This window comes from Rhinopithecus roxellana, chromosome 14, assembly GCF_007565055.1.
Source record: "Rhinopithecus roxellana isolate Shanxi Qingling chromosome 14, ASM756505v1, whole genome shotgun sequence".
NCBI classification, from domain to species: domain Eukaryota; kingdom Metazoa; phylum Chordata; class Mammalia; order Primates; family Cercopithecidae; genus Rhinopithecus; species Rhinopithecus roxellana.
Window position 1 is genome coordinate 22,319,554 of NC_044562.1, and position 21,323 is coordinate 22,340,876.

The 21,323-nt window shown below is 39.7% G+C and overlaps 1 protein-coding gene across 1 annotated transcript in view; it reads left to right on the forward strand.

Moving 5' to 3' along the window:
• COL4A4 (collagen type IV alpha 4 chain) overlaps positions 1 to 21,323 on the forward strand; it is a 133,761-nt gene that overhangs the window by 59,061 nt on the left and 53,377 nt on the right. Inside the window, exons 21-25 of the mRNA XM_010375626.2 lie at positions 252 to 415; positions 7,396 to 7,468; positions 9,029 to 9,135; positions 11,901 to 12,084; positions 20,315 to 20,383. Of these exons, the coding sequence (XP_010373928.2) occupies positions 252 to 415; positions 7,396 to 7,468; positions 9,029 to 9,135; positions 11,901 to 12,084; positions 20,315 to 20,383 (597 nt within the window). The remainder of the gene's footprint in view (positions 1 to 251; positions 416 to 7,395; positions 7,469 to 9,028; positions 9,136 to 11,900; positions 12,085 to 20,314; positions 20,384 to 21,323) is intronic.

Consider the following 21,323-nt stretch of genomic DNA (forward strand, 5'->3'; position numbering starts at 1 on the left):
GATGAATTTATTAAGGAACAAAAGCCTCCATTTGTTTAGAAATGGTATGCCCACCTTACATCCCGTGGCTAAGCACCCCACGCAGTGCCCCATGCTACACCCAGCCCCCACAGCACGCCCTCTCAATTGTCTGCAATAAGTGCATACTGGACTCTTTGTTGTTCATTTATGCTATTGGTTTTGTACAGTAAAGCCCTTATTGGGATTTTATTCAGGAAATATGACAAATCTTCCATTGATCCTCTGTCTAGGAAATGAAGGACTCTGTGCCTGTGAGCCTGGTCCCATGGGCCCCCCTGGACCTCCAGGACTTCCCGGGAGGCAGGGGAGTAAGGGAGACTTGGGGCTCCCTGGCTGGCTTGGAACAAAAGGTGACCCAGGACCTCCTGGTGCTGAAGGACCTCCAGGGCTACCAGTGAGTACCTCTTATCAGTCATCTTTCCAGTTAAAAGAGACACAGACTGTATCAGTCTGTTTTTACACCATCATAAAGATACTACGCAAGACTAGGTGATTTATTAAGGAAAGAGGTTTCACTGACTCACCGTTCTGCATGGGTGGGGAGGCCTCAGGAAACTTACAATCATGGCAGAAGGCGAAGCAGGCATGTCTTACACGACAGCAGGTGACAGCATGAACGGGGAAGAGCCCCTTGTAAAACCATCAGATCTCATGAGAACTCACTCACTATTGTGAGAACAGCATGGGGGAGACCCTCCCCATGATCCAGTCACCTCCCACCTGGTCCCTCCCTCGACACATGGGGATTATGGCGATTACAATTCAAGATGAGATTTGGGTGGGGTCACAAAGCCAAACCATACCAGACATGTAGACATAAAAATCGAGATGCCTCTTTCTAATTTATAGTGTGATATCTGCTTTATGTTTTGAACCTATAAACATTATGTTAACGACTACAAAAACAGTATATTTATTCATCCATTCATCCTTTGTTTACTTATTCAACTAATTAGTATTATTGAGTGCCTACTATGTTCCAGGCCTTGTTTCAGGTGCTGGGGATACAGCAGGGATCAGAGCCCAGTCTCTGCCCTCCTAGAGCTTCAGAGAGGACACAGACCATCTAACAGATCATCAAGTAAATATCCAGCACAGCTTGTGGTGATAAACGCCATCACCATCTATTGTAGCTGGAGAGAAGAGAGAGAGTGCCAGAGCAGGAGATGAAGTCAGGGAACTGGCTGGAGGTTCAGAAGGGCCGCAGAGCACAGGGCTTTACAGATGGGTCAGGTCTGAGCCTTTACTCTAGACTACATGGAACAGCCAGGGGAGAGTTTTAAGAAGAGCGAGACAATAGTTTTAAATGGATCACTCACTCCGGTTGCTCTGTGGAGCATAGACCATATGGACAAGGGACATTGGCTGGGAGATGAACTGGGAGGCTGCTGTGTAATTCTGGTGAGATACCACAGCCAATGCCTTAATGTGGTGGTACTGGGTATGGTGCAAGGTGGTCAGATTCTGGATATATTTTGAAGATAGAGCCAACAGGTTGGCTGTTAGATTGGACATAGGATATAAGGAAAAGAGAAGTAAGGGACAGAACCAAGGTTTTTTTGTTTGAGCTACTGGAGGAAGGCAGTTGCCATGTACTGAGATGGGAAGGCAATGGAAAGAGTGGCCATTGGCTGAGGAAAGAAAGCAGTACTACTTGAGACATTTCAAGTTTGAGGTGCCTGTTAGACAATCAAGTCAAGAAGTCAAGTAGGCAGTAGGATGATATTCAACTTAAGGATTCAGATGAGAAGTTCGGGCTCAGGATATAAATACTGGCTTTATCAGAGTTTATGTGATATTGTGCCAGAGAGTAGATGAGATTTATCTCAAGATGGTTCTCATTTGGTGAAAGTTACAGATAACCCATGTTGAGGCAAAGCCTCTCAGCTGTCTGATTGCTCAGAATAAAAGCACTGCCCACTGGGGTACTCCCCTGGAGAATGGAGAGAGCCCTCTATCCCCTCCTTATTAACAAGGTTCAATCCTGGGATGGCCTGGAACTTGACCATCAAGCCCCAAAGGACTTTTTTCCATTTTCCCCAGAAAATCTCATGAAAATAAGGTTCCAACCTGAGGGCCTTAAGTGAAGTTAATGATTAAGGTGTCCCAGCAGCACCCTTCTCACATGTACAAAGCACATTGGCCACATGTACAAAGCACACTGGCTTCAATAGGAAGCTAGGTCCTCAATGCATGTATGTACATGAGCATGGTTGCAATTGTTAAGTAATTTGCATTTTATTGTCTCCTTTTTAAATTCAACATTTTACTATAGTCATTTTTGTGTGTGGTTGTTACTTAATCTTCTTAGTGAAGCTTTTAATGGCTCTAAAATATTTTTGTGGCTTCCTGTTGAGTTGCTACTTAGGGCTAACATCTTTGAGTGAGGACTGCTTGTTTATCTAGGGTTATCATGGCTAAGGTATACTTAATTCAGTTGCTTCATAGGGCTTTCCTTTGTAGGCTGGCCACGTTTCTGATGTCTATTGTGTATATGATTCTGTCCATATGGCTTCTCTGCATTAAATTCATTACACTGTGGTCATAGTCAGGGACCAGGGTCATACCATGGGGCACTAGGAAAGGAAAGGGTAGAGAAGGGAGGAGAGGAGGAGAAGAAGGGGAAGGGAGAGAAGAAAAGGAAGGGAAAGAAAGAAGGAAAGGAAGGAGGGAAGTAAAGAAAGGAAAGGAGGAAAGGAAGGACAGACAGAAGAGACAGCATGAAAGACAGTGCAGACTATGGGGTGCCCTCGCTCTTGGAGGTTTTTCCATCCTCCCTACATCTCCTCACTCTGGAGATGGTCTGCTGGTCTCTGGCCCTAGCAGCCACAGATTGGTAGAAAAGTAGAAAACAGAAAAGTAGGCTTAAGTTCTTTGCAATTGTTTGTATAATTGGACCAAGTCTCTGCATTCATTGCCTTAGTCTGACAGTGTTCCCTAGGATGGGATTTCCGGCCAGCATGCTCTAGTGCAAGGCATTAGGGCCTAGGAGCAAGTGGACCAGCTTCAGATCCCATCTCCAACATTTGGGAGCTCTGCAGTCTTCTGAGTTTTACTTGCAGCATTTATAAAATGGATATAAGAACACCATCTTAGAGGCTTGTTGGTAAGAATTCGATTGAGTCATGTGTTTTGCACACTGTATAAAGTACACACCAGTGAATTAAAGTCCAGGAGGCTGCAGAGCAAGCAAAAGGTCACAAACTGTCACAGGCTGATAAAGTTTGGATGTGTGCCCCCTCCAAATCTCATGTTGAAATGTAATCCCCAGTGTTTGAGGTGGAGCCTGGTGGGAGGTGTTTGAGTCATGGGGGCGGATCCCTCATGAATGGCTCAGCTCCATCCCTTTGGTGATGAGTGAGTTCTTGCTCAGTTAGTTCACAGGAGATCTGATTGTGTAAAAGAGTCTGGAACCTCCACTTTCCTCTCTTGCTCCCTCTCTCACCATGTGATACACTGGCTTCCCGCTTCACCTTCCGCCATGATTGGAAGCTTCCTGAGGCCTTACCAGAAGCTGAGCAGACGCTGGTGCCAGGCTTGTACAAACTGCAGAACTATGAGCTCCTTTTCTTTATCAATTACCCGGCCTCAGGTATTTCTTTATAGCGACACAAAAATGGACTAATATATGGGCTATCTCTGACCTGCTGGAATGTTTGTTTGTGTCCTCGTGGTGTTTGTTTTTAAATTATTAATGTGAGGTTTATGGCTTCTCCTGAGACATTAGAAGTTTATGAGCACAAGGTTATTGTGTTCCCACTGCTGCTGTGCCTGTGGGCTGACTCCCCACATGCCCACCCACCTGTTCCCCTTGGACTGGACAGTCGCTGCCCCTGTGGGCATCTGCAGTTGATGTCCCTTATCTAGACTGAACAACTAGGACATGCCTGGCAGAGAGGAGGTTTGTTTATTTATTTATTTATTTATTTTTATTTTTTTTTGAGACGGAGTCTTGCTCAGTCGCCCAGGCTGGAGTGCAGTGGCGTGATCTCGGCTCACTGCAAGCTCCGCCTCCCGGGTTCACGCCATTCTCCTGCCTCAGCCTCCCAAGTAGCTGGGACCACAGGCGCCAGCTGCCACGCCCGGCTAATTTTTTGCATTTTTAGTAGAGACGGGGTTTCACCGTGTTAGCCAGGCTGGTCTCTATCTCCCAACCTCGTGATCTGCCCGCCTCGGCCTCCCAAAGTGCTGGGATTACAGGCGTGAGCCACTGTGCCTGGGCAAGGAGGTGTTTTTTTGTTTTTTTCTTTTGGTGGAATTTCACTCTTGTCACCCAGGCTGGAATGCAGTGGCGTAATCTCGGCTCATTGCAACATCTGCCTCTTGGGTTCAGGTGATTCTGCTGCCTCAGCCGTTCAAGTAGCTGGGACTACAGGCATGTGCTACCACACCCCGCTAATTTTGTATTTTTAGTAGAGACAGGGTTTCACCTTTTTGGTCAGGCTGGTCTCGAACTCCCGACCTCAGGTGATCCTCCCACTTCAGCCTCCCAAAGTGCTGGGATTACAGGCATGAGCCACTGCATCCAGCCCAGAGAGGAGTTTTTGTTGCTACTGGGCTTCCGTCGTTAGAGTAACACAAGTGTTTGGTGATCTCAGGTCTTAAGATTGTAAAAGTAGCTCACTATCTGAAGCTGCTGAGAACCTTTGCCCTAGGAATCTCTTAGATTACACGTTTATTTCACTAGTTAACGGCTGTATTCTCAGTACTCAGAGTAATGCCTGGGTCTTTGTAGTTTTCAAAGAAAACTACAGTCATGGTTTTAGTAATGTTTAGTAACATTTACTAAGCCATTTAGTAATGGTTTGGTAATGGTTCAGTAATGTTTTCAGTAAATGTTTCTTTAATGAAATCCAAAAACAGCACTGATAATTTTTTCCTTACTAGCTCAAACAAGTCTATGATCTACTCTAGTACTTAAAATTCAACACCTACAGAGCATTAGAGCAATTCATCATACATTTGAAGTCTCCAATGTGCTGAGTAATAAACTACTCAGACTTCTGGGAGTGGGTTCATTCTTCCAAAGTACCAAAGCCTTATTTATTAAACATTCCACTGTGTTCTCTTTCTGGAAAGAAATCGGTCCAAATGCTATGTGAATGGTATTCTGTCCTGATAATTTATTCATCAGAAGGCCATTTTCTTTATCCATTTCTTGGGCAGGACACCATATGACATACACTTTGGCCAGGCCCCATTGCTACTTATGACTAGCACATATAGTAAAAGTAAGAATTAAAACAAAACTCAACCTACATTAGCACTTTATGATTTCTAATTCTTTCTAATGTCTTGATTTATACTAAGAAATTGGTTCTACCCACCTTTTTGATGGTTCACAGACATTGCTACAAACAGGATGCTATACTGGAGTGATATCAGAGATGTTGAGTTATGTGTGGACACTGTTTTTTTTCTCTGCATGAAATGGCTCCCAACCCTTTTGTCCATTTGAGTTTTTGTGGCTGTTATGTGCATTTTTGGCTCCCTCTTCACTGTTGCTGCCTGATGATTGCTGATGCCAGTGTGCTCATCTCTACTGGTACTCTCCTCCCCTCTATAGCTCTCAGCTTATAAATTAGTAGGGCCAGTTAAAAAAAAGATAGTTAAGCTTGTTTGAATACATTGTTAGATTGTGTGAAACTAAGACAAGACCAGGTGTGGTGGCTCACTCCTGTAGTCTCAACACTTTCAGAGGCAGCAGGATCCCTTAAGGCTAGGCGTTTGAGACCAGCCGGGGCAACACAGCAAGACCCCATCTCTACACACAAAAAAGTAAAATCCAATTAGCCAGTCATGGTGGCACTGCAGTCTTGCTACCTGAGAGGCTGAGGCAGGAGGATCGCTTGAGCTCAGGAGTTTAAGGCTGCAGTGAGTTATGATTGTGCCACTGCACTGCAGCCTGGGGGGTGAAGTGAGATACTATCTCAAAAAAAGAAAAAAAAGGAAAAAGAAAATACGACAAGGTAGTGGCATCTGTGTGAGCAAAGGAACTGGCCTGCTCAGTCATTTTTACCTCCCTCCTATTTCTTTGCTGTGATTTTTTGGTTATTGATATCACTAGGTAAGTAATCTCGGGCTCTGTATGGTGTTTCTATAATGGTATTTGATATGGTGCTTGGCCACCCTAATATACTGACAATAGATTCATTATATGTGTGTTTATATATACATATAAGTGTTTATATATACATACATATATGTCCATATATACATATGTTTATATATACATACATATATGTCTATATATACATATATGTTTATATATACGTATATATGTATAATATGCTCTGTCAAAAAATATATATATGTGTGTATATATATGTGTATATATATATTTTTTGACACAGAGTCTTGCTCTGTCACCCAGGTTGGAGTACAGTGGCATGATCTCAGCTCACTGCAACCTCTGTCTCCTGGGTTCAAGTGATTCTTATGCCTCAGCCTCCCAAGTAGCTATGACTACAGGTGTGCACCATCACGTCCAGCTAATTTTTGTATTTTTAGTAGGGACGGGGTTTTGCCATGTTGGTTAGGCTAGTCTCAAACTCTTGGCCTCAAGTGATCCATCTTCCTCGGCCTCTCAAAGTGCTGGGATTAGAGATGTGAGCCACTGCGCCCAGCCAGGTTCCCATATTTTTGACATGGTTTGATATTCAGTAATATGTAACACTTAAAAAGCATGACTCAAATTATTTAGTTGTGAGTAATGTGGTGAAGAGATCACAAGCCTGTCAGCCAAAATTAGCTATTTATCTGTTATACATAATAAATATATGAGCTTCAGAAAAGGTTCTTATTTCCTCTTCCCCTGCTCATCAACTTTCCTTAGCAGCACATCACTTCCACGCCTTTTCATCACAAACTTATCCCTAAACCTCTACCTTCAGCTCTAGTGGCAACTCTTGTGGTTATCCCACTCTCTTCTTTCCTCTCCATTTCACATTACAAAGCCCACGATAATGACAAAAATTAATTATAAATTTTAATTTGAGGCAGTTGATTCACAAGAGGTTGCACAGTCATAAAGTTCCCATGTATGCTTCCACTAGCTTCCCCCATGATACATATGCCTAACCATATTTGCATAACCACAGTACACTGTCAAAACCAGGAAACTGTCCTCTTAACTCAGGTGCAGACCTTATTCAGGTTTCACCAGCTTTTGCATTCTACATGCAGTTTAAAAGAGCCTCAATTTGGCAAGATAGGACTACCTTGGAAGGCAGGGAAGGGGGTAAGAACAAGAATGCCAAGCTGGAATCTTTAACAAGAGATTTAGGAGGGAGGAAGAGAGAGATTCAATATGTACAGACGGAACTGTTGACCCATCACAATTAATCTAATTTGTTGCTCTTATTTTTCACCAAGGGAAAGCCTGGTGCCTCCGGACCACCCGGCAACAAAGGGGCGAAGGGTGACGTGGTCATATCAAGAGTTAAAGGTGAGCATAATCCATCACTTTAATGATGTATGGACCCTCCTCTTGCAGTAATTTCCCCTGTGACCATAGATCAATTCTATACAATTTAGGATGGTTGAGATTACTTACAAAAATACTTCTGCCCTTCATAAGGTTGTATGAATGTTGAGCCAAATCCCCTGTCTCTTATTTGAAAATGTAAATATTCCTTCAGCCACACATTCACATCTTCATCTTAGTGAACTTGGGTTTGACTCAAGCCCTCCTTTGGCTTGGCTGGTGTTTATTCACCGCATTCCAGTGTTCTATATTAGTCTATAATATTTTAGTTGTAAATGAAAGAAGCCCAGCTTGAAATAGTTTTTTTTTTTAAGTAACGTATTGACCTAAACAAAATGTGAAAGATTAAAAGGTAAGGTTTTTTATCAGTAAGAGTTCTCCAGGGACAGAACTAATAGGATATACGTACATACGAAAAGGAGTTTATTAAGGAGAATTGACTCATATGATCGCAAGGTGAAACCCCACTATAGGCTCTCTGCAAGCTGAGGAGCAAGGAAGCCAGAAGTGGCTCAGCCCTAAAAGTAGTGGTTTTCCTACTTTTGAGACCAAAACCCTCAAAAGTAGAGAAGCCAACAGTGTGGCCCTCAGTCTGTGGTTGAAGGCACAAGAGCCCTGGCAAACTACTGGTGTAAATTTAAGAGTCCAAAAGCCGAAGAACCTGGAGACTGATGGCCAAGGGCAGGAAGCATTCTGCACAGGAGAAAGATGAAAGCCAGAAGACTCAACACGCCAGCCTATCCCACCTTCTTCCACCTGCTTTGTTCCAGTTGTGCTGGCAGCTAATTGGATGGTGCCCACCCACACGGGGAATAGGACTTCCTGTCGCAGTCCACTGACTCAAATGTTAATCTTCTCTGGCAACACCCTCACGGACACACCCAGCAACAACCCTTTACCAGCTATGTAGGCATCCTTCATTCCAATCAAGTTGACACTTAATATTAACCATCACAGGTTTGCATTGGGACAACCAGATCCAGGCCTCCAGTGGCATCAAGAGGCTCTCCCTGCATCTTTCATCTCACATTCCACCATCTATATTTTCTCCCATCAGACCGATTTTCTTACCCCCAGGCAGCTCTAAGTTCTTACATCCAGAGATGGAGAGAGCCCTGCTTTGTCAGGTCCAAATAGAAAAATAATTTCAGAAAGGATTGATTAGCTTAGGGCAAGTACCCAACGGCAGACCATTCCCCCTTTCCGATGGCCAGGGATAGAGTGCTGTGCTTGGCATCACACAGGTAGGGGAAAATTCTGTGATTGACACCTTTATACACCAGCTCCTTGTTGGAATGGGAAAAGGGAAAAGCAGCTTTTCCCAACTAAAGAGATTCATGGTTCTAGCAGTTGTCATTCTCCCCTCTGGCTTTGGCATGTTTTATGTGACTTGGGCAATTGAGATACATAGGAAACTGTACCAACCCAGGATCAAGGTCATTTTCTTTATTTTTTGTCCTCTCTATCCTACTTTACCCCCGGCTGATAAGAACTTGAATATCTTTTGACCTCTATTCCCAGGGCACAAAGGAGAAAGAGGTCCTGATGGGCCCCCAGGATTTCCAGGGCAGCCAGGATCACATGGTCTGGATGGACATGCTGGAGAAAAAGGGGATCCAGGACTCCCAGTATGTAGAATTCTTCTCTTGCCATAGAATTTCACTTTCTTACATGGTCATACAAGCAACTGTTTCCCCCTTCTCTATTTGCCAAGCTGAAATTCAGTAAAATATCAACATGCCATAAATCAGAGTCCCCTTTGGCACCCTGACACGGAAAGATGATTGTTATAAAAGGTATAGCATCATTGGAGACGGTCTAAAATCCTCAGTGGCAGTTCAGTCCTAGCAAGACTTTTGGTCCTCAGTCTTTATATCATTCTCATGGTGTTTATTTTCTTCAGAGAAACTTATATCTTAGAAGGGCCCCACTGATTTTAGGTGTGTTCAGTTGACTCTGTGGGGTGGAGGATGGAGCTCAGGTCCCAATGTTTAGCATCAGTTCTGTTTCCTGGAGAAGATGCATACAGGGGAAGTAGTGAGCGTGAAAGGGTGAACTAGTGCAAACCCACAGAGTCAAGGCATTGGCTGATGGAAAATCTCACTGATAAAGGATGTTGCTGCATTTTTCAGACATGCTTTGGGTGGATACCATGTGTATGTGATTAAGGTCATAAAAGACGAGGATGAGATGGTCCAATGCTTAGGAACTTAAAATATCTTAAATATATGCAGTATTTCTGAATCCTTACAATATCACAGAAACCAGGCTAGATGGTTTCCACATAACAGCAGTCTTCTGAAAAGCAATACCTTTCCAATTTTACAGTAAGAAAATGGAGGCTTAGCATCTGATATTCAAGACCACCCATCTGTCAAATAGACAAAATAGGATTGAAACTTTGTCTTATTTCAAAGTTCATGCTATTTCCACCAACCTGTGCTGCCTGCCATATATAATGGGAAGCCATTGAGAGTGTTGCAACAGGGAAAGACCATGTCCTGATTCTACAGGAAACCCTTCAGGCAGAATCCAAGTGAATAAGAGAGAGAAGCCTGGAAATTGGCTTAGATGGTGTTTATAGCTTTCTGACCTTTCTCCTGGTCACAAGTATGTGAATGATCTCTGCTTTAGGCTTGGTAATCTCTGCTTAATTCATTCTTCCCCTTAAGGAACTACTTAGAAATCATTGTCACTGAGTGGACATTGTCATAAAGTACTCATCTAATTGTGAAAAAGCTGTGTCTATATAGATCAAATTGGAAGAAGAATTTCAACATTTGCTGAGGTCTTCCTAGATTCATTGAAACATTCCAGATCCATAAGACTGTTGTAGACCACATCTGAGACCAGGCCATGTAGAAGGATAAAAGATCACTCAAAATGCCAGCAGGACAGTGTCAGATATTCCTTGCATTTGAAAGTCCTTGCAGCTGTTCAGTCCAGTGGGGTGAAAGAAGGGATGAGGCCCACATATGGTGGACATGGAGGCAGCCCTGACTTGAAAGCCTCATTCCCCATGGGAGCTGTTAATCCGTTGCACAGCTTTTGAGGACCCCACCAGGGATTGCCAGTGAGGGAACCCTTGATGCAGCTTTCCCACAGTTCTTCCAGACCAGATGCAAATTTTGCAGCTGGGGATTGATTTTACTATAAGCAATACTGCCTAGGAATGTAGTTGACAATCTAATTTTTATGAGAGGAACAGAACCAGACAGTGAACCAAAAGTCAAATTCTCATGCAGGAGGGGAAAGGACTTGTTAGGCTTTTACCCACAGGGGTGGAGGATGATGGAGTCTATCTATGCATATTCTCAAGGTAATGCATAAGAATGTATTTGATTTGTAATCCCACCACCTCCCTTGATCTACGTATTTCTATATTCTATGACATATGATGTTAAAAAATGGTTTGACATAAAATCTCTTATTCTGTATTTAAGGTGTATCACACACATTGTTTCCAGTATTTGAGACATAACACACATGCTTATATTATATATATGTATATATAAAATATATATGTATATATAAAATATATATGTATATATAAAATATATATGTGTATATAAAATATATATGTATATATAAAATATATATGTATATATAAAATATGTATGTGTATATAAAATATGTATGTGTATATAAAGATGTAAAATATGTATTTTGACCAGGCGCAGTAGCTGACGCCTGTAATCTCAGTACTTCGGGAGGCCAAGGCACGTGGATCACTTGAGGTCAGGGGTTCGAGACCAGCCTGGCCAACATGGTGAAACTCAGTCTCTACTAAAAATACAAAAATTAGCCAGGTGAGCTGGTGGGTGCCTGTAATCCCAGCTACTCAGGAGGCTCAGGCAGGAGAATCGCTTGAACCTGCGAGGTGGAGGCTGCAGTGAGCCAAGATAGCACCACTGCACACCAGCCTGAGTTGCAGAGAGAGAATCTCTCTCTCTCTCTCTCTCTCTATATATATATACATACACACACACATATACATATATACCTCCTATATTTATATATCTATATATCTCTCTCTATATATAGGATATATATATATCCTAGATATATATATCTCTCTCTATATATATATATGCTAGACATATATATATATATATCTCCTAGATTCATTGAAACAATCCAGATCTGTAAGACTGTGGTAGACCACATTTGAGACCAGGCCATGTAGAAGGATAAAATATTTAATATATATATTAAATATATATTTAAAATATTAAGAAGTATCTAAGTTATTTATTTTAAAATTACATTTGCTTAAGAGTAACTATCTCCTGAAATTATGGACTTTTGCATGTGTTTCTATAACCTACAATGACTGCTTTGAGTTCATGGACTTTCAGTGGTTGGTAATTGATATGTGACATAACATTCCCAGGGGGATCATGAAGATGCGATTCCAGGTGATAAAGGATTTCCTGGACCTCTGGGTCCCCCGGGCAAAGCAGGACCTGTGGGCCCCCCGGGACTGGGATTTCCTGGTCCACCAGGAGAGCGAGGCCACCCAGGAGTTCCAGGCTGCCCAGGTGTGAGGGGCCCTGGTGGCTTGAAGGGTCAGAAAGGTAATTTAAAAAATTGTTTTATTTATTTCAATAGCTTTGGGGTACAAGTGTTTTTTTTTCTTATGTGGAAGAATTATATAGTAGTGAATTCTGAGATTTTAGTGTACCCATCACCCAAGTAGTGTACATTTTACCTAATGTGTAGTTTTTTGTGTCCCTAGACACCCTTCCTCTCTCCCCCTTCTTTGTTTTCAGTATTCAAGTGTCCGTCCGTCCTTCCTTCCTTCCTTCCTTCCTTCCTTCCTTCCTTCCTTCCTTCCTTCCTTCCTTCCTTCCTTCCTTCCTTCCCTCCCTCCCTCCCTCCCTCCCTCCCTCCCTCCCTCCCTCTCTCTCTCTCTCTCTCTCTCTCTCTCTTTCTTTCTTTCTTTAATTTTACTTTAAATTCTGGGATACATACGCAGAATGAGCAGGTTTGTTACATAGGTATACATGTGCCATGGTGGTTTGCTGCATCTATCAACCCATCATCTAGGTTTTAAGCCCCACATGCATTAAGGTATTTGTCCTAATGCTCTCCCTCCTCTTACCCCCGACCCCGTGACCGGTCTCGGTGTGATTTTCCCCTCCTTGTGTCCATGTGTTCTCATTGTTCAACTCCCACTTATGAGCAAGAACATGTGGTGTTTGGTTTTCTGTTCCTGTGTTAGTGCGCTGAGAATGATGGTTTCCAGCTTCATCCATGTCCCTGCAAAAGAAAATGTTCTCATTCTTTTTTATGGCTGCATAGTATTCCATGGTGTATATGTGCCATATTTTCTTTTTCCAGTCTATCATTGATGGGCATTTGGGTTGGTTCCAAGTCTTTGCTATTGTGAATAGTGTTGCAATAAACATAGGTTTACATGTGTCTTTATAGTAGAATGATTTATAACCCTTTGGTTATATACCTAGTAATGGGATTGCTAGGTCAAATGATATTTCTGGTTTTAGATCCTTAAGGAATCACCACATTGTCTTCCACAATAGTTGAACTAATTTACACTCCCACCAACAGTGTAAAAGCATTCCTATTTCTCCACATCCTCTCCAGCATTTGTTGTTTCCTGACTTTTTAATAATCTCTATTCTAACTGCCTTAGGATGGTATCTCATTGTGGTTTTCATTTGCATTTCTCCAATGACCAGTGATGATGAGCTTTTTTTCATGTTTGTTGGCCACATAAATGTCTTCTTTTGAGGAGTGTCTGTTCATATCCTTCACCCACTTTTTGAAGGGGTTGGTTTTTTCTTGTGAATTTGTTTAAGTTCCTTGTATATTCTGGATATTAGACCTTTGTCAGATGGGTAGATTGAATAATTTTTTTCCCATTCTGTAGGTTGCCTGTTCACTCTGATGATAGTTTCTTTTGCTGCGCAAAAGCTTTTTAGTTTGATTAGATCCAATTTGTCAGTTCGGCTTCTGTTGCAATTGCTTTTGGTGTTTTGGTCATGAAGTCTTTGCCCATGCCTATATCCTGAATGATATTGCCTAGGTTTTCTTCTAGGGTTTTTTATGGTTTTGGGTTTTACATTTGCATACTCATTACTTACCTCCCACTCATAAGTGAGAACATGCAGTTTTTGTTTTCCACTCCTGTGTTACTTCACTTAGAATTATGGCCTCCAGCTCCACGTAAGTTGCTGCAAAAGGCATTGTTTTGTTCCTTTTAATGGCTGGGTAGTATTCCACGTTTTTTGTAAAACACATTTTCTTTATCCACTCATTAGTCAATAGGCACTTAGATTGGTGCCACATCTTTGCAATTGTGAATTGTGCTGCTATAAATATACACGTGCAAGTGTCTTTTTCATATAATGACTTCTCTTCCTTTGGGTAGATATCCAGTAGTGGGATTGCTGGGTTGTATGTTGGATCTACTTTTATCTCTTTAGGGAATCTCCACACTTGTTTTCTACAGAGGTTGTACTAATTTACATTTCCACCAGCATTGTATAAGTGTTCCCTTTTCTCCACATCCATGCCAATATCTGTTGTTTCTTGCCTTTAAATAATGGCCATTTTTTGCAGGAGTAAGGTGATATCTCATTGCAGTTTTAATTGGCATTTCCCTAATGAGTAGTGATGTTGGGCATTTTTTCATATGTTTGTTGCCCATTTGTGTATCTTCCTTTGAGGAATGTCTATTCATGTCCTTTTCCCACTTTTTAATGGGATTATTTGTTTTTTTCTTGGTAATTTGTTTGAGTTCTTTGTAGATTCCGGATACTGGCCCTTTGTTGGATGCATAGTTTGCAAATAGTTTCTCCCATTCAGTGGGTTTCTGTTTGCTCCATTTATTTATTTCTTTTGCTGTGCAGAGGCCTTTTAGTTTAATTGGGTCCCATTTATTTATTTAGTTTTTGTTGCATTTACTTTTGGGGTCATATTCATGAATTCTTTGCCTAGGCCAATATCTATATGAGTTTTTCCAGTGTTGTCTTACAGAATTTTTATAGTTTCAGGTCTTATATGTAAGTCTTTGAATCATCTTCAGTTGATTTTTGTATAAAGTGAGAGATAGGAATCCAGTTTTATTCTGCTAATACATGTAGCTTGCCAATTTTCCCAGCATCATTTATTAAATAGGGTGTCTATCCCCCAATTTTTTGTTTTTGTATGCTTTGTTGAAGATCAGTTAGCTGTATGTATTTGGCTTTGTTTCTGGATTCTCTGTGCTGTTTCATTGGTCTATGTGCCTACTTTTGCACCAGTACGATGCTGTTTTGGTAACTATAGCCTTATAGTGTAATTTGAAGTTCAGTAATGTGATGTCTCCAGATTTGTTCTTTTTGCTTAGGATTGCTTTGTCTAGTCAGGCTCTTTTTTGGTTCAAAACAAAATTCAGGATGGTTTTTTCTAATTCTGTGAAAAATGGTGTTCATATTTTGATGGAAATTCTATTGAATCTGTAGATTACTTTTGGCAGTATGGTCATTTTCACAATATCGATTATCCCAGTCCATAAACATTGGATGCATTTCCATTTGTTTGTGTCATCTATGATTTCTTTCAACAGTGTTCTGTAGTTCTCCTTTTTGAGAACTTTCACCTCCTTGGTTAAGTATATTTTTAGTTATTTTATTTTATTTTTTGCAGCTGTTGTAAGAGGAATTGAGTTCTTAATTTGATTCTCAACTTGATTGTTGTTGATGTATAGCAATGCTACTGATTTATGTATAATGATTATGTAACCTGAGACTTTACTGAATTTGTTTATCATATCTAAATTTTTTTAAGAGTCCTTAGAATTTTGTAGGTGTACAATCATATTATCAGCAAACAGTGGTAGTTTGACTTCCTGTTTTCTAATTTTGATGCTGTTTATTTATTTCTCTTGCCTAATCGCTCTGCCTAGTACTTCCAGAACTATGTTGAATAGGAGTGGTGAAAGTGGGCATCCTTGTCTTCTTCCCATACTCAGGGGGAATGCTTTCAACTTTTTTCCATTCAGTATGATATTATCTGTGGGTTTGTCATATATAGTTTTTATTATTTTGAGATAGGTCCTTTCTATGCCTAGTTCGTTGACAGTTTTTGTCATAAAGGAATGCTGGATTTTGTCGAATGCTTTTTCTGCCTCTATTGATCATATGGTTTTTGTTTTTAATTATGCTTACATGATGAATCACATTTATTGACTTGCATATATTAAACCATCCCTGCATCCCTAGGATGAAACCCACTTGATCATGTGAATTTTCTTTTTGATATGCTGTTCAATTCATTTATCTAGTATTTTGTTAAGGATTTTTGTATCTATATTCATCAAGGAAATTGGTTTGTAGTTTGTGTGTGTATGTGTGTGTGCGTGTCTTTTCCTGTTTTGGTATCAGAATGATACTAGCTTAATAGAATGATTTTGGGAGGATGCCTTCTTTATCAATCTTTTGGAATAGTTTCAGTAGGATTTTTACCAATTCTTTTCTTTCAATGTCTAGATAGAATTTAGCTGTGAATCCATCTGATCCTGGGGTTTTTTTTTGTTGGGAATTTAAAAATTACTGATTCATTCTCACTGCTTGCTATTGGTTTGTACGAGGTTTCTATTTCTTCCTGATATAATCTAGTAGGATTGTATGTTTCCAGGAATTTGTTCATTTTCTCTAGATTTCCTAGTTTGTGTGCTTAAAGTTATCCATAGCAGTCTTGAATGGTCTTTTGTATTTCTGTGGTGTTGGTTGTAATGACCCCAGTCTCAGTTCTAATTGAACTTATTTGGATCTTCTCTCTTCTTGTTTAATCTAGCTAATGGTCTATTGATTTTGTTTAGTTTTTCAAGGAACCAGCTTTTTAACCAGCTTTTTATTCATTAGTATTTCATATGTTTTTGGTTTGCATTTCATTTGGTTCACTTTAATCTTTGTTATTTCTTTTATTCTTCTAGCTTTAAGTTTAGTATGCTTTTGTTTTTCTAGTTCATTGAGATGTGACTTTAGGTTGTCAATTTGTGCTTTTTCAGACTTTCTGATGTAGGCATTTAGCATTATAAACTTTCCTCTTAGCACTGCTTTTGCTGTATTCCAGAGGTTTTGATAACTTGTGTCGATATTATCATTCAATTCAAATAATTTTTATATTCCCATCCTGATTTCATTGTTAACCCAGATATCATTGAGGAGCAGATTATTTAATTTCCGTGTATTTGTATAATTTTGAGGGTTCCTTTTGGAGTTGATTTCTAGTTTTATTCCACTGTGGTCTGAGAAGAGACTTGATATGATTTCAATTTTAAAAAAATTATTGAGACGTATTTTGTGGCCTATCATATGGTCTATCTTGGAGAATGTTCCATGCTTCTGAGAAGAATGTATATTCTGCAGATCTTGGGAAGAATGTTCTGTAAATGTCTGTTAAGTAAATTTGCTCTAGTGTATCACTTACATCCATTGTTTCTCTGTTGACTTTCTGTCATGAAGATCTGTCTAGTGCTGTCAGTGGTGTATTGAAATCTCCCACTATTATTGTTTTGCTGTCTATCTCATTTCTTAGGTCTAGCAGTAATTGTTTTATGAATCTAAAAGCTCCAGTGTTTGGTGCATATATATTTAGGATTGTAGTATCTTCTTGTTGAATTGATCGTTTTTATCATTATATAGTGACTATCTTTGTCTTTTTGTTTTTACTGTTGAAGTCTGTTTTCTTGAAGTCTGTTTTCTTCTGATGGAAGAATAGCTATGCCCGCTGGCTTTTGGTTTCTATTTGCATGGAATACATTTTCCTACCCCTTTACTTTGAGTTATATGAATACTTTTGTGTTAGGTGAGCCTCTTAAAGGCAGCAGATATTTGGATTGTGATGTTTTCGTCCATTTTGCCATCCTGTATCTTTTTTTTTTGAGACGGAGTCTCGCTCTGCTGCCCAGGCTGGAGTGCTGTGGCTGGATCTCAGCTCACTGCAAGCTCCGCCTCCCGGGTTCACGCCATTCTCCTGCCTCAGCCTCCCGAGTAGCTGGGACTACAGGCGACCGCCACCTCGCCCGGCTAGTTTTTTGTAGTTTTTAGTAGAGACGGGGTTTCACCGTGTTAGCCAGGATGGTCTCGATCTTCTGACCTCATGATCTGCCCGTCTCGGCCTCCCAAAGTGCTGGGATTACAGGCTTGAGCCACGGCACCCGGCCGCCATCCTGTATCTTTTAAGTGGAGCATTTACTCTCAACATGAATATTGAGATGTGAGGTATTGTTCTCTTCATCATGTTAATTTTTACCCAGATAGTTTTCTTTTTATTTTGTTACTGTGTTATAGGCCCTGTGAGTTCTAAACTTTCAAAAGGTTCTATTTTGGTGCATATCAGGCTTTTATTTCAAGGTTTAGAATTTCTTTTAGCATTTCTTGTAGTGTTATGTTTGGTAATGACAAATTTCCTTAGCACTTGCTTGTCTGAAAATGACTTTATTTCTCCTGCATTTATGAAATTCAGTTTTGTGGGGATACGAAATTCTTGGCTGATAGGACGCCAATCCCTTTTGGCTTGTGAGGTTTCTGTGAGAAGTCTGCTGTAAGGCTGGTAGGTTTTCATCTATAAGTTACCTGATGCATTTGTCTCACTGCTCTTAGAATTCTTGCCTTCATTTTGACTTTAGATAGTCTGATAACTACATGGCTCGGTGAAGATCTTTTTGCAAAGAATTTCCCGGGAGTTCTTTAAGCTTCTTGGCTTTGGATATCTAAATCTGTAGCCAGGCCTTGGAAGTTGTCCTCAATTACTCCCTCAAATTAGTTCTTTTTTCTTCTCCCTCAGGAACACTATTTATTCTTAGGTTTGGCTATTTTACTAATACCATATGTCTTAGAGACTTTGTTCATTTCTTTTTTTTTTATTTTTGTCTGATTGGGTTAATTCAAAAGTCTTGTCTTTGAACTCTGAAATTCTTTCTTCTACTTGTTCTAGTCTATTAAAACTTTCCACTGCATTTTGTAATTCCCTCAGTATGTCTTTCATTTGTCGAAGTTCTGATTGGTTTTGTTGATTATATCTGTCTGTCTAGAGAATTTTTTTGTTCATATCCTGAATTGCTTTTTAAATTTATTTATGATGTTTTCACCCAGAAAGGTAATTGTGAATATTTTTGTGGCAGAATGTCACATGAAATCATGGAAGCTAAAATGAGTCTCTTCTGGGCAAAGTTATTATAGCTATGGCATAACAGCTAAATAAAATTTCATCCAGGCACTGTTCAAACCTTGTACCTTGTTAAACAAATAAAAACATTACAATACAATCAATATTTAAAGTAAATCCTTAAGATACTAAAATATCTTTGTTGTTTTATTTATTTGACATAGCAAAATTGCTTTTCCTTCATTTCTCAGTATGAACTCACACAATCTGACCATATTAAAATTACATATATGTATATATATTATATACACATACTCAAAGTATAGAATTATTTTTTATAGTCTTTTGAGATAATACCATATATCTTAATTTTTAAAAACTAGTATATCATTTAAACTGTCATTGTCCATGAAAAACCATTTGCTGGCATTCTAGTGAGAAAAAAGAAGGTATTTTAAATATATTTTACAGTTATGTGAATTTCAAACAATAAAATGACTTTCAGGATTATAGCTGAAAACTCTTAAGTAGGTGGCAAAAAGGTTTAAGTTTTTTTCTTTTATAATATATATATATCTTGAGCTACATTGCTAATTGTGAAATTTTAGAACAAAGTAATATCCTTAGTTCTTGTTTTGATAATATAGAAAGGCAAACAAGTATCTTGGTATTTGATAAGGTATAAATTCATGCTCTAAAACCCAATAAAATCTGATGTCATTTTTATTCATCTCATATATCTTTGATCTGACAGCATATAAAGAAATGTATTATGAGATATTATTCCTATTATAAAAGAGAAACATTCCATTTTAGGAGACAGGAACTGACAGGCTCAAACTTTGCTGTCTTATTGATGATAACTATCTCTCTAGAAAATTTTTCGGCCGGGCGCGGTGGCTCAAGCCTGTAATCCCAGCACTGTGGGAGGCCGAGACGGGTGGATCACGAGGTCAGGAGATTGAGACCATCTTGGCTAACACGGTGAAACCCCGTCTCTACTAAAAAAAAAAAAAAAAAAAAAAAAAAAAAAAAAAAAAAAAAAAATTTCATTCATACCCTGAACTGCTTATTAACTTTCTTCAAACATTTCTTTAACATGGGGGATGATGCTACTAGATTGTGAAAGTCATTAGGAAAAACGAGACAATATAGTTGAAGCACCTGACCCTCAATAAATGGTAGCTATTCACATCCAGCCCGGGCTCTTCATGTGCACAATTTCCCCCATGTTCATAGTAAGAGACAGATTTTCTGAACTCAGCATTGGACACCTGCTGCTATTTCATGATTTATCAAAACTTCTCATTGTATTGTGTTAGATATGCATGTAATACATCTCCGTTACATTATTATTATTATCTACTACCCGTGTAGTTCATCTCCATTACATTTTTATCATCTACATTGTTTTTCTAGATTACTGAAACTTATACTTTTTAGAATCAATATCTTTCTTTTGTTCATTATGTTTATAACTCTTCTGACGGTTGAAATTCAGATTTCAGGAAAAATCTAAAAATTCTGTATGAAAGCAGCTCAAGTGATCTAATGATACTTGGGAGTCTGTTACTTTGACTTCTACATGTACTATACAGAAACATATCCTGAGCAAATTGTGGCTGAGACAGCCTCACATTCCACTGGGCTATCAGTTATGTGAATGTTGCTTTTCTTTTCTCATTCCAGGTGACACAATTTCTTGCAACGTAACCTATCCCGGGAGGCAAGGCCCTCCGGGTTTTGATGGACCTCCAGGTATTAGCAATGAGAAGTTACTGTCTTATATACTTCCCAGAGTAAAAGAACCAGCAAGACAGATAAACCAATAGTGAGTCCTCTGACTAGTTAGGACATTTCCAAAATTATTTCCAAAGTTTTGAGGGACCGTGGATAGGGGAAAATGGCATTTGTAGTAATTTGTAGTTGGGCCTCCAGTCTGTTGGTTTGAGAACACTCCAGATGGGCTTTTCAAATCTTTGTGCAACAAAATTTACCTTGATTTGCTCACATATCGGTTAAAATGTCTGTCCCTTGCAATTTTTTTTTTCTTTTTTCTTTTTTTTTCTTTGAGATGGAGTCTCACTCTGTCTCCCAGGCTGGAGCACAGTGGTGTGATCTTGACTCACTGCAACCTCCGCCTCCTGGGTTCAAGCGATTCTCCTGCCTCAGTCTCCCAAGTAGCTGGGACTGCAGATGCCCGCCACCACACCTGGCTAATTTTTGTATTTTTAGTAGAGACAGGGTGTCACCATATTGGTTAGGCTGGTCTCAAACTCCTGACCTTGTGATCCACCCACCTCGGCCTCCCAAAGTGCTGGGATTACAGGTGTGAGCCACCACGCCTGGCCTGAAAGTTTTAAAACTGTATCTTCTTTCCTTTCCTGTGCCTCAAGAGTGAAAAATGATCATTTGTTTATTGATTGTAAGTTTTACTTTGTTTTACTTTCCAAAAGAACCAATATTTGATCAGAAACATTTGAAAAAAATGCTCAAATATCTGTGTCCTTGTTTGCACATTCATGCCACAGCTTCGTTTGAATCAATCACTTAGGTTTAGATGAATTAAGTCCAAAATCTAAGATATTTTGCCTAACTCTTCTTTCTTTAGAGTTCCCTACCCATTCATTACTAGTATGAATAATGACTGACTGTTACTCTCTCTACCGTCAAATTTCATGACAATAATGTGTAAATA